Below are 12256 nucleotides of genomic sequence, written 5' to 3' on the forward strand. Positions count from 1 at the left end.
GAGCCTCCCTTTTGGATCCAGAACCTAATTCCTGTGGTTGACACAAAGGCGAGTCTGTGGGAGAGGGTAAGTTAAGGCAGACAGAGAGAAGGGGGTAAGAGGAGCCCCTAGAAAAACAGGCATGCTTCTCCATGCCCTCCATCCTAGCTACAGCCAATGGGCTGGGCCGAGTTCTCTGTTCACAAAATCACACCTCCCACAGGCTCCCCACCACCTGCTGCATGGTGCCAAGGACAAGGACACAGAGGACAAAACCTTACCACTTAATCACAGGCCACGTCGGCCATGCTGGGGAGTCTGAAGATCAAGCTCCAGGGAGTGCACCAGGGCTGGATGGGCCCTGGAGAGAAGTTCTGTGTAGCAGTTAAACAGGGTCTTGGCAGACAACCCCCCAACTGACTACCCGGCTGTGTTGCCTTGGACTAGTTACTTAGTCTCTCTGTGCCTCAGTTTACTGGTAAAATGGGCACCTCCACTTCAAAGAGTGACGCTGAAGATCCAATGAGAATTCACACCAAGTGCTGTAAACAAGTACGAGAGAACTTAGCAGTGGCCTCCACTGCTGTTGCTGTTATTATTGACCCATCATTCCTTAAACAGGGAAAAACAGAGGCACAGAATGTGCTGCGCAGGGTCAAACAGCCAGTTCGTAGCCAAAAGCAGCTAGAAGTACTATTGACTGCCCACTCCAAGGCTACTGCTTCTCAGGGGGAAACTGAGGCCCAGGGGTCACTTAGGTGACAAGTGGCCGTCCCAGATCTGCTTGACTCCAGTCTGGTTTCCTTTCAAACCACTACAGAGATGCATACCATCTCAGGCAGAGAAACCACGCTCTTCCCGGCAGCATTATTCTTTTTCCTTTTTTTTTTTTTTTTTTTTTTTGCCGCAAGGCTTGTGGGATCTTAGTTCCCCAACTAGGGATTGAACCTGGCCCTTGGCAGTGACAGCATGGACTCCTAACCACTGGAATTCCCCTGGCAGCATTAGTCTTACGTACCAAAGATGCCTGCCTCGTTACTAGAAGCTACGTGTACTCGTACATACACATAAATGTTACAGCATCAAAAAAAAAAAGGTCACCCTAAAAGGCTGAATATAACTTGTTCTGTGCCACACCCCCTGCTCCACTGCCGTCCCCAGCACCAACCTCTGTCACCTCCCCCTCCCCTGGGAGCTTCGTGGCAGCTCAGTGAGCTACTTCCTGGAACATTTATATGGAGCTGGCTAACCCAGCCCCCATCCCTGCCATCAGTCACCGCGGTGATGGTGATGTTACACACAAAGAATTCCAAGTCAAAGGGAGCTGCTGCAAGGTCATTACACCCAGAAAACGTCCTGTTTAATCACGTATTTCCTTAAAAACAAAAACACGGGTAAATTTGGGCATAATCTCCAAGGTAGGAAGAAAGCACAGAGCAGCAGCAAAGAGAAGGATGCTTCTTTGGAGAGAGAATGCCTGAGATCCTAACAGATTTCCAGTAAACTCACACTGCCCTGCCTTGGACCTGGCCCCCGTGGGTGTGCCTCATTAAAAAGTCAAAGTCTCACAGGAGAATTCCACCCAGTTAATCAGCTCCTTACTGCTGGGGTGCATGGCAGCGCCCAGGAGGGGCCCAGCTCCACTCCAAAGACGCTGAGCAGTGGCGGACCCTCCCCAAAGTCTGGGCTCCCAGCAGATGTTCCCACCCATCCCCTTCAGCCCCCTGCTCCCATGTTCCAAAGATGCAGGTCTGGGCCTCTCCCTTCTGCTGGTGTGACCCCAGGGAAGTGACTTGTCCTCAGTCTCCCTCACCTGTGAAATGAGACACCACCTCCTTTGCAGGGACACAGTGAGGTTTAAAGAGTGTGTATGTCAAGGGGCCCAGTATGGAGCCTGGGACCTGGCAGAGGCTTCCAGCCTCAACAGCTCCTGCCATTTCCTCATGCCCGGATACCTGGGCATCAAACTCAACATTACACCTCCTTCAGCACTCAACCCCAAAGCCTGCCCTGCTGAGCACAGGCCATGCTGGCCAGTCCGCCTCCAACTTACTATGTGTCCTCGGGCAAGTCCCTCTCCCTCCTAGCCTCAGTTTCCCCATCTGTAAAATAAGGCTGTTGGGTTTGGATGACCTCAAAGATCCTTTGCTGCCCTGACATCTGAATGTGCCAGTGTCCCAGAGTTACTCCTGGACCCACCACTCCTTTAACCCAGGCCAAGGCCCGCTGAGTGCAAGACTAGTGGAAGCTACAGGGAGGCGCAGGGCCACGGCTGCCACCACTGGCCCTGAGGGCTGAGCTGGGCGCAGGGCTGCTTCTCTGAGCCTGATGGGGGTGCTGGCACGTGGGTGGAGGTGATGGGGCGTGATGGCGGGAGTGGGTGTTCCTACAGGCCTGAGGTGAAGACTCCACCAGCAGATCTGCTTTCCTGAGTTGCTGGAAGAGAACAGGCTGCTCCCCACCTTGGGACCCCGGCCCCAAACACATGCTGGGCTCTTGCAGCCCATTGAGGCCGCTTTGCCAGGAGAGACTAGAAAGACGGGAATAGCCACAAGAGGTGGCCCACCAGCAGGCTGGCCGAAGTCCCTCTGGTCAATTGCTTCCTGCCTCAGCCCTTCACAAAGTGGCCAGGTGTTCTGGAGGCCACACTGGTGGCCAGAGAATTGCCTTCCATGAGCAGGAAGAGCATGAGGCAGAGTCCTGGAAGCAGGGCCTGGAATCACACCCAGATTCTTCAGCAATTATCCTACAGGGTCTCTGCAGCCCGAGAGCTAACGTTCAACGCGGGCCCAGAATGTGCTAAGTGCTCAGTAACTGTTTCTTCCCTTCCTCCTCCGCCTTCTTCTTTTTTTTTTTAATATTTTATTTTTATTTTATTTTTTGGCCGCTCCACATGCTGGATCTTAGCTCCCCGAACGGGGATCGAACCCACGCCCCCTGCAGTGGAAGCACAGGGTCTTAACCACTGGACTGCCAGGGAAGTCCCTCCCTTCTTCCTTCTAATTCAGAAGGAATCAAGAGAAAGTGCTCAAAGACATGAACATAAATAAACAATAACAGAGTCACAGAAGGAGGCACCTGAATCCCAAATCCCGAGACACACAGAGCACCAACTCACTAGGCCTCAAAATTCGGGGGGGCTATCTGCCCGCGCTCTGCAGCACGTGGTGTCTCTGCTCATATCACTGTCTCGTGCAGGGTCAGAGGGGGCCAACCCACACAGCTGCTCATCTGTGCCTGGACCATCCTCCTGAGCCAGGAGGACGTTCATGGGGGGTTTCTCCTCTGTCCGTGATCTCCCTACCATCCGCCCATGCCTGGGGTCTGTTGAGATGGCTGATATCTGATAACTGCTCATTCTTTAAAGATGCTCCAAGTATTATCCTGGCAAAAAGAGACCCCCAGGATACCACATACCTGGCCACATTCTCCTGGGCACTACACCATTGCTCTGACAGGTTTTATCATCAAGGGCCAATAGAAAAACAGCCAAAGGAGGAAAGTCTCTGTGTTTCCTGTAAACCTGCCACGTAGACCATGGCTCTTTAAGCTGCTTCCACAGAGATTTTCTTGTATGGGGCCAGGGATAATTCTGTCCCTAATGATCTAGTCTGCCCCCTTCTACTAAGTAATAAAAGCAAGGTGACCCAGCCTGTTTCTTTTATTGCCCTGGCTGCTAGGAAGTTCCAAGCTAAGTTTTCCATCTCAAGTGCTGTATCTTTCCTTAATCCGAAATTTCTAAGAGAACTTTCCCCCGCTCTTCCCCATTTACTTCTTAGTCCCTATCTTGGTTAACTGTACTTGGTACCCTGGTATCTGGACTGTCACTGTGCCCTGCCAGTTTCTTCCTGAGGTCGGTGAAACACGAACAGATAAACTGCGGTAAAGATTCAACACGGCACTGCCCCCCAACCACCACCTTGAAAGTATACACCTTCATCTCTGGAGGCTGGCGGGTGACCACAGGGCCTGTCTGCCTCCCTGCTGAGTTGCACGTCTCTGTGCCAAGGGCTCTGCTTACCTGTCATGATCCTCTGCGCCTCATAGGGCTCCATGTAGCCAGCACTCTCCCCCTTTCCCACTTTGCTTTTCAGATCATTCTTGGCATCAAAGGGATCCGAGTAGTCATCAGCGATGGTCACCTGCAAGGAAGATGGCAAGCGTGTGAGTCCACCTGTGGCTGTCTACTTCAATTCTGTTCACAGCCAGGCTTTGCTCCAACAAATATAAACTGAGCCTGTGCCAGATGAGCAAGGAGTAGGAGGCAGAGCCTGGAATCTGAGCTGGTGCCCACCCTCAGGGAACTCTGATTCTTGCAGGGGTGACAAGGGACCCACGCTGCAGTGCTCCATCGGAAGGGAAGGGCCTGAGCCTGCATATGTAGGGTGGCTGCTCTGGGCACAGTGAAGTGAGAACAGAAGGGCATCTCGGTACAGAAGCACAGAGGCAAGAACTTGGAAGGTGTCTTTGGGGAATGTGACTTGCTCGATTTAACGGAATGGAAATGGAGGAAAGTAGGAAATGAGCTCGCAGAGAGCCTAGAAATGCTGACATGCTCCTGGTGCTGGCTGAGGCATAGAAGAGCTTACCTAGAGATAATTATGTCCAGCATTCCATTTTCCCCAAATCTGGAACACAACCATCCCTTGGGTAACCAGGCAACAATTTGGTGAGATCAACGCTCTGCAAAGATGACTGAGGCCCCAGACAGGCCCAGTGAAAACACCAAAGCAGCTCAGCGATGAATGGATAGACTGCCAAGGCCAGCGAAGGCCTTGGAAGCAACATATCAGAAGACCCTTCCATAACAGATGGGGAAACTGAGGTCCAGAGCGGGCACCTTGGCTGGACCCTCTGCCTCCCAGAGCCCTTCCTGGACTCCTCACTTGTCTGTATTCCAGAAAACAGCAAAGTTCCACAACAAACAGAGCAGTCACCTGGGGCTAGGCAGTGGGGACAGCAGGGGAGTCCCCTAAGAGTGTGAGAATCTGAGTTTTGAACACTTCAAAGTTCCACATTTTCTCTGGAGAAGGGTAAAAATTCTCAGTTGGAGGCTAAGAGTAAACACAGCAACTTTTCCTCCCCACCCTGCCCCGGCCTTTTTTTTTTGCGATACGCAGGCCTCTCACTGTTGTGGCCTCTCCCGTTGTGGAGCACAGGCTCCGGACGCACAGGCTCAGCGGCCATGGCTCACGGGCCCAGCCGCTCCGCGGCAATGTGGGATCTTCCCAGACCGGGGCACGAACCCGTGTCCCCTGCATCTGCAGGCGGACTCTCAACCACTGCGCCACCAGGGAAGCCCTCCTCCCATTTCTGACTACCTAACCTTCAGGAGGGGCACCCTCACCAGAGAGAAAAGGACAGGAACACGCCAAACCCGTTCCCTTTCAATGCACCCTTGCTCCACCACAAACTCACTGTGACTTCTGCCCCTTTGGTCACACATCTGGCAAAGGGCAAGTCCTCAGCCTCCCAGCCAGGGCCACCCAGCTGCCTCTCTCGGGAGGGGGTAGGTTAGCTTTTCTCTCAACCCTTGGGGTTTCATGAATTGTTATTTAAATTGTGGGGTTAATTAGAAACCACAGGAGCCTCCACTCTCTCCCAGCTCCTGGAATGTAAAGCATTTGAGCGGCCAGTAAACCCAGGGGAAGGGAAAATCCCCCTTTGTCTGCCGGGTAATGGCAGTTTGTGGCAGCAACTCTGGCAGCATGAGCGAGTGACCTCCAGTTGCCGGGAATGTGATGCCCGCAGGCCTGTCACTGGCGTGTGGCCGGGAGGGCCGACGGGAGGCATAGCACATGACAGTCACCGCTCCCCTAAGAAAAGCAGGCTTATCGGTGGAAGACCCAAGGCTGGAGCGCCCACAGTCTGAGCACGTGCAGCCCCGCTGCCACTGCTCCACTGTGGCCATGGGTGCTCCAGTGACAGCAGGGGAGCTTCCAGATGCTGACACTGTAATCGTGGCCTTTCTGGAGACTCACTGAGCTCAAATGACACCAGGCAGGGAGAGATGGGGGAGAGGGAGCGCTAGGGCCCGCCATGTCTTTCATAGGACAATTTCTACTCTACCACTTGCAGAACACATTAGGGAGAAAATTAGACAAGTGAACCACTGTCATGCAGAACAGCTCAGATGCCACTCCGGTGCATGTAGGGTTTTGGGTCTCAGAGTTCAAGGGGCCTGAAGTCCAAAGGAGAAAATGATGAACCTGCTGTGGATGACATCTAATCTCATTTCTCTCATCCCGGCCTTCCTTACTGTCTCTTTTCAGCATGAACACCCTCCGTCTATTCTGCAATGAAGAAGGAAGCAAGTATTTCCCCAAGAAAACAAAATCACTTGAAGGGATTAGCTGGGGAGGGTGCTGGGCTGCAGTCTCTCCGTAATCTAGAAATCAACATTCCAGCTCCTTCCGGAAGTGCCCTATGATTTGCAAACACACAGGCTAGCAGGATGTAAACCAAATCTTTGTTCGCCCTGGGATGGGAGCTCTGGGAGGCCTTCGGTTCAGCAGGCGCTATCTGTATTTTCTAATTAAAATGAGATCTGAGCGTGGGCTGTCACGGGGGCCCTCCGGCTGCCTGCCCTGCTTACTTCCGTTTCAATAAGAATTTACAAATCCTAAAACCAGGAAAAGCTCTTGGTCTCTGCTGACATATGGTTCCAGTTATACCTGCTGACAGTTGAAAATCCTTCCGTTTAAAGAAAAAAAGTTTAGAATTCTGTTAGTTTAAGAAGCAAATCGGAAGGTTCCTAAAATGTATCTTTAATCAATTTCCTTTCAAACTTCAAAGTGAGGTTGGTAGAGGGGAGGGAATTTGAGATTTGAGCAACGTGAAACTCAGCAAACAATCACTGAGCTGTCTGACCTTTCACAAAATCATGTCCCGGTTTTTGGAGTAAAAATTTAACCAGGTGTTAGGAGAGTTGAGTGGGGAGTTTAACCAGAGTGCTGTGCAACGTGCCACAGGCCTCAGGTGCAAGCACTGGGTAGTGTGACCCAGGGACACTGTAAGTCAGGATGGCCAGGCAGGGGGCTTGAGTGAAGGCTGTTGATTTTCTGAGTTAAAAGAAAGGAAGCGAGTTTGCCCAGAAGTGGGCTTGGATTCCTGGGGGGGGTGCTTTTGCTTTGCTTTAAAATGCCCCAGTTAGCGGACAAGTCTCTTAAATCTAATTAAACAATTCAAGCAAAAGGGAGCCAGCCGGGACTCCTCCACAGGTCAGGCCACTTGGGCACGTGAGAAGCCTTCATGGATTTTGATCCTGGATTGGCAAAGACCCAACATGGCACTGAACCCTTCAGGTGGCTTGCTTGCCTTACACAGGGCAGGCGCAGAGCTGAGGGGGAACCCAGGCCACTGGTCCCACCATTCCACCATGGAGCACAGCAGCAGAAAGATGGGCTGTCAGAGTGTGGTTACCTAACTCATAGAACACACCTTCTTTTGCTTTCTTGGCCTCCTGGGATAGGCATACCGGCCCATCTCTGAAAAAAGAAGCAGGCTTATGGCTAAACCCCAGGCAGGCCTTTTCTTGCTGTCAAACAAAATTGGAGACCCCAGGTTAGCCAGTGCCCCTGAAGGACTTTTATAGGCTCATAAAGCAGTGAAACTGGGAGCTGGGGGTGTGTCTTCGAGAGGCCTGTTCCAACCTCCCATTTTTGTACATGGCCCACTGCAGTCCGGAGGATTCTAGAATTCAGCACAGCCAACGCCTCTCTGACAAGGCTCTGGGAGCTGGCTGCAGACTGGAGCTCCACAAGTCTCCTTTCTGCTTTGCATACACTGCTGGGTGGAACTGGTTCCCTCCCTTCCAGCAGTCTGAGGCCCGGGTGTTTTTTCTTGGGGATTTAGTTTCATGATAAGAGGTAGTCTTCCAAGTTATCCCCAAAGGGGAGTGGAAAGTGGGTGTCTCCACTTGGCCACATGCCCATATGCTTTAGTGAGACAGTGGCACCTGCGTTGAGAACTGGTTCCTCTCCATAGGCTCTGGGTGGAAAGGTAAATTGGTAGAGTCACTGTGAAAGATAACTTTGGGAGCATCCATTAAAATCCAAAAATTCACATGGATTAACCCCAACAATTTCACATTTCAGTATTTATTCCCAAATGTGCACAAGGAGACATGGGCAAGGATGCTTACTGGAGCAAGTAATAAGGAGAAACTGCAAGCACCTGCTATGCCCATCAATAGAGGGATTGCTAAATAAACCGTGCCAGTTTCACACTATGGGATATTATGTAGCAGGTTAAAAAAAAAAAGAAAGTAGTCGCTCTATAGCTCTATACATAGTGCTCCAAGACATAGCTTTGAGTGGAAAAAAGCAGGCTGTAGAATGGTAAATACAAGATGATTGGGAATTCTCTGGCACTCCAGTGGTTAGGACTCAGCGCTTTCACTTCTGGGGACCTGGGTTCAACCCCTGGTCAAGGAACTAAGACCCCACAGGCCGAGCGGCATGGAATCCTCCTCCCAAAAAAAGATGATACCTATTTATGAAAATTAAACAAAAACCTGTATCTCTATTTAATTTAACAAAAACGTCTGGGGAGACAGACACTTCAAACTGACACCTCTGGGAGGAGGGAAGGACTGGTAGTTGGGTGTTGAAAGGAAAATAAAAGGAGACTTGTATGTAATGTTAACACATTTTTCAAACAAGAAAAACTTATTAACATACTATAAGCAAAACTAAACTTTTCCAAAGCACTCCTCTTCACAGGTTATTTTCGGTACAGTAGATAAAACTGCTTCCCAAACTTGCCTGAAGATAGGAATGACACTTGTTAAAAAAAACACAGATTCCTAGCCCTAATAACTTGTATATTTTATAAGCAACCCAGGTGATTCTGATGATTAAAGTTTGGGAAAGGCTAAGTTAGAGCCAGCCCCCTCGCCCACCAATCTAAAGCTAAGCCTCCCGATACCACTGTGGAGTTCCACTTTTCCCAGATATTTCTCAGCCTTGTTCATTAAAGTGAAGCAAGAAGTCAGTGTTAAATGCAGCTCTCTCTTGCTTTCTTCCCTGGGGGTCAACTGGAGTAAGAGACGATCCAGCATGCCTTGGTCCATCTCCAGAATCTGAGACGCAGGAGTAATGGCATCCTCTGTGCAATCCTGAGGACTGGCCCGGATTGAGCAACACGCTTGAGCAGTGTGGGAGGCAAGACCCTGACCTGCCCAGGAGGGGAGCCCGGGCCAAAGCTTGCCCTGGCCGTGAGGATGTGCAAGGCTCTCTCTTTGGAAGCACAGACCCTTTCAGAACAAGACTAGCTGGCTCTCAGCAAACTCTCCAGGAAGATTACCTGGCTCCAGGGAAGGCTGGTGGGACCGCGGAGAGAAGCCACTACTGAAATATACCGGTATCCCTGATAAAAATCACCCAAACCTGCTAAAAAACAAAGGGACAGGAGACGGAGTAGCCGCCACCTTCCAGGAGTGGGTGGCCTGCACTGTCCCCACTGCCCCACAGGCAGTGCCCCTCCAAGCCACACAGGCACCTATGCTCTGCTGTCTGTGGGAACTGGCAGCATCGGGCTGCCCCAGCTCAGCCACTTGTGAGATGAGGCAAGACAAGTCTCCCCCACCCTGTGCTGCTCTCCTCTCCCTGGAAAGTGAGGGGGCGGCACCCCATGAGGTCCTGGGTCCTTTCCGAGCCCATGACTTCTTCCTGCTCTACTCCAAAGCAAACTGCACGTGAACAAACCTGGGAATGTTCTACATGGTCCCAGTTGGACCATCTCCTTATCAATTCACCGTTAAGACTATGCGTTAGCTTTCTTAATGGTTTGGGGGTCATGGATCTCTTTGGGAATCTGATAACGGACGAAGTTGTTGCTCCCTCCATCATGTTTATAAAAGCCTGCAAAGTGTTGGGCACATCTCCGAAAGGTCAGGAGCCCCAGATAAAATGACCAAGCCCCCTCGCATTCGAGCCACTTTAGAGAACAGCTAAGAGGAGAGGTGCTCTCTCTGTCTTAGGAAGGTGACAGGTGCTGACCCTATCATAATTCAACACACCTGGCTGAAAATCCAGGCTGGTGTGTGACTGGCCTGCCATTTGACTGTGTGGGGGGAGGGGGGCACCATGAGAGGACTGCCTGGGGCGCTGTGTGTTGGCTTGCCAGCTTGAAACCCAGGAGCCACACAGCCCTCTGGAACAGGGGCAACCCGGCCCTCTCCCCAACTCTGGGAGTCAGGAGGGCTCCTGGAAGGTGAGCAAACAGCGTGCAGGGCATGAGATGGCAGCAGCAGCCAGATGGCTCCATGCTTCTGCCCCCATCAGGGGACCGGCAGGCTGGAGTCCTGGTCTTCCTTTGGGACCCACTGTGACACAGGCCCTGGCAGGCCTGATGTTCCCAAGATGGAGGCTATGTTGCCATGCCGACCAAGAGATGGCGTTAACAAAACAGGGATCCGGGGGTCTGAAGAGAGCTTCCAATGACCGGGGGCTGCCTGGAGAAGAGGCAGTGGACAGATGTTCTGTATAGACTGAGAACTATACAGAAGCAAACTCAGTGAGTCAGGAAGGACATCTAACAGCTAATAAAAGGACACACTGCCTGGGCACTGGAGCGCCAGCCATTTGGGTGTCCAAGCAGAGGCTCTAAGGTGGGCGTCTGCTTTGGGTCGAGGTCAGGCAACTGGATACCACCTGTCTGTGCTCTGTTCCTTAGTGCAGCTTCGGCTGCCCCACAGCAGAACACAGCCTTCAAGAGATCCACGAAAGCTAACACATAACGCCTTGGTGGGTGGCTATTTGCACACACTCCACTGTGACCGAGGCGGGTGGCATTTCCAAAGCCCCAAGGCTGACCAGCAGCAGCTGGGCTGCAGCAGTTGCCTGGGGCTATGCAAAAACACAGAAAGGCGGGTGGCACCACAGGAAGGACACAGCCAAGCAGAAACAGCCAAGACAGAGAGTTTTGGACCTGAGCTGGCTCTACTACACCCTCACTGGGTAACTCTGAGCAGCCTGCTTTATTTTTTGAGCTTCAGCAATTCATCTGTGAAACGGGGCAAAATTGTCTGCTTTCTCAACTTCACATGAATGTTGTGAAAAGCAAATAATGACATGATTTGGGGACATGACAGTAGTTTATAAAGAATAGGCTATGGTGGCACCTTCTGGGAGCCCATGATCAAGCTGGGGTCTCTGCCCACGAGAAGCTGAAAATCTAGTCGGGAAGACAAAACAAGCTGGGTTTCTTCTCAGCTGAGGAGAAACCCCAGCTGAGGCCCCAGTGATTACACAGAGAAAATTGGCTGCAATTAGGCATGACAACAGCTGTCACATTTCTCAACCACAAAAAGAAAAATGTTTGTGAATGATCCTTTTTTTCCCTTTTATGCTTTGGGTAAGATGCACCTAGTCGGGGCACCTGGCTAAGAGGTAGAGAACCTCAGGGCCACCCTCCACGTGCTGAGACAGCAGGGTGCTCCCGGTCTACGCCTGCGTCCAGGGCTCGGAGGGGTCCACAGAACCGGGCTGCGACACACGCAGGGCTATGGGGACGCCCCGCCCCATGCAGAGATACAAGCAAGCAGTCCCTGCTTCCTTCTCCCTGTCCCTGGCTTTGAACATCCTAGACTAACTCTCCTTACAGGCACAGCAATCAATCATTTCCGACATGGTAAGAAAATTAATTTGGGGAAGATTAATTAGCTACCTTCCTGCATTCAGCCAAAACTCCTGGAAATCAGATGGTGGGGAGGATGCTTTTCCACACCGACCTAGGGCCGGTTCCCTTTCTCTCCCTGAAGGTCTGACTCAGTCATGCAGAGTCACCCCAGAGTTCTAGGCCCCACTTTCACGCATGGAGGTCAAGGGCTCTGCCCACAAGGCTCCGGGGGCAGGAGCTCCCAACTTCATGCTTCAGTTATTTGGGACGGTCGTCACTATTCAAGCAACCGCCATCTGTTTCTTTGTGCAGACCTTGGGTACTTTAGGGTAAATGCTTCTTTACAGACCAGCCAGTTAGCTGGCCCGCATGTCAGGAGGTGGTAGTCTCCACTGGTCTTTCCAGTCCTGCCCCTCCCAAGGCCACAGCTGCTTGCCTAGACACCTGCAGGCTCCAACTTGTCAGGAAAAATGCATTCCAAATTACAGCCTCCCGTCAGCGCCTCTCGGGCCCTGCTCTCTCGGCCCCCCTCTCTCTCACATGCACACCCCACCCTCCCTCAGTTTCGCCCCGTGGAGAAGGCTGTGGGTCACGGGTGGGAGGCTGCGGGAGCGGAGCCCAGCCTGGACCTCTGTTTACCCCAGAACCTTGCTGT

General features: G+C 51.9%; 1 protein-coding gene across 1 annotated transcript in view; it reads right to left on the minus strand.

Annotated features, from left to right (window-relative positions):
* SHB (SH2 domain containing adaptor protein B) overlaps positions 1-12256 on the minus strand; it is a 131935-nt gene that overhangs the window by 79079 nt on the left and 40600 nt on the right. The window contains exon 2 of the mRNA XM_082643433.1: positions 4001-4121. Coding sequence (XP_082499559.1) covers positions 4001-4121 — 121 coding nt within the window. The remainder of the gene's footprint in view (positions 1-4000; positions 4122-12256) is intronic.

This window comes from Mesoplodon mirus (genome assembly GCF_964341445.2).
Source record: "Mesoplodon mirus genome assembly, chromosome: 1".
In the NCBI taxonomy this organism is placed as follows: Eukaryota; Metazoa; Chordata; class Mammalia; order Artiodactyla; family Ziphiidae; genus Mesoplodon; species Mesoplodon mirus.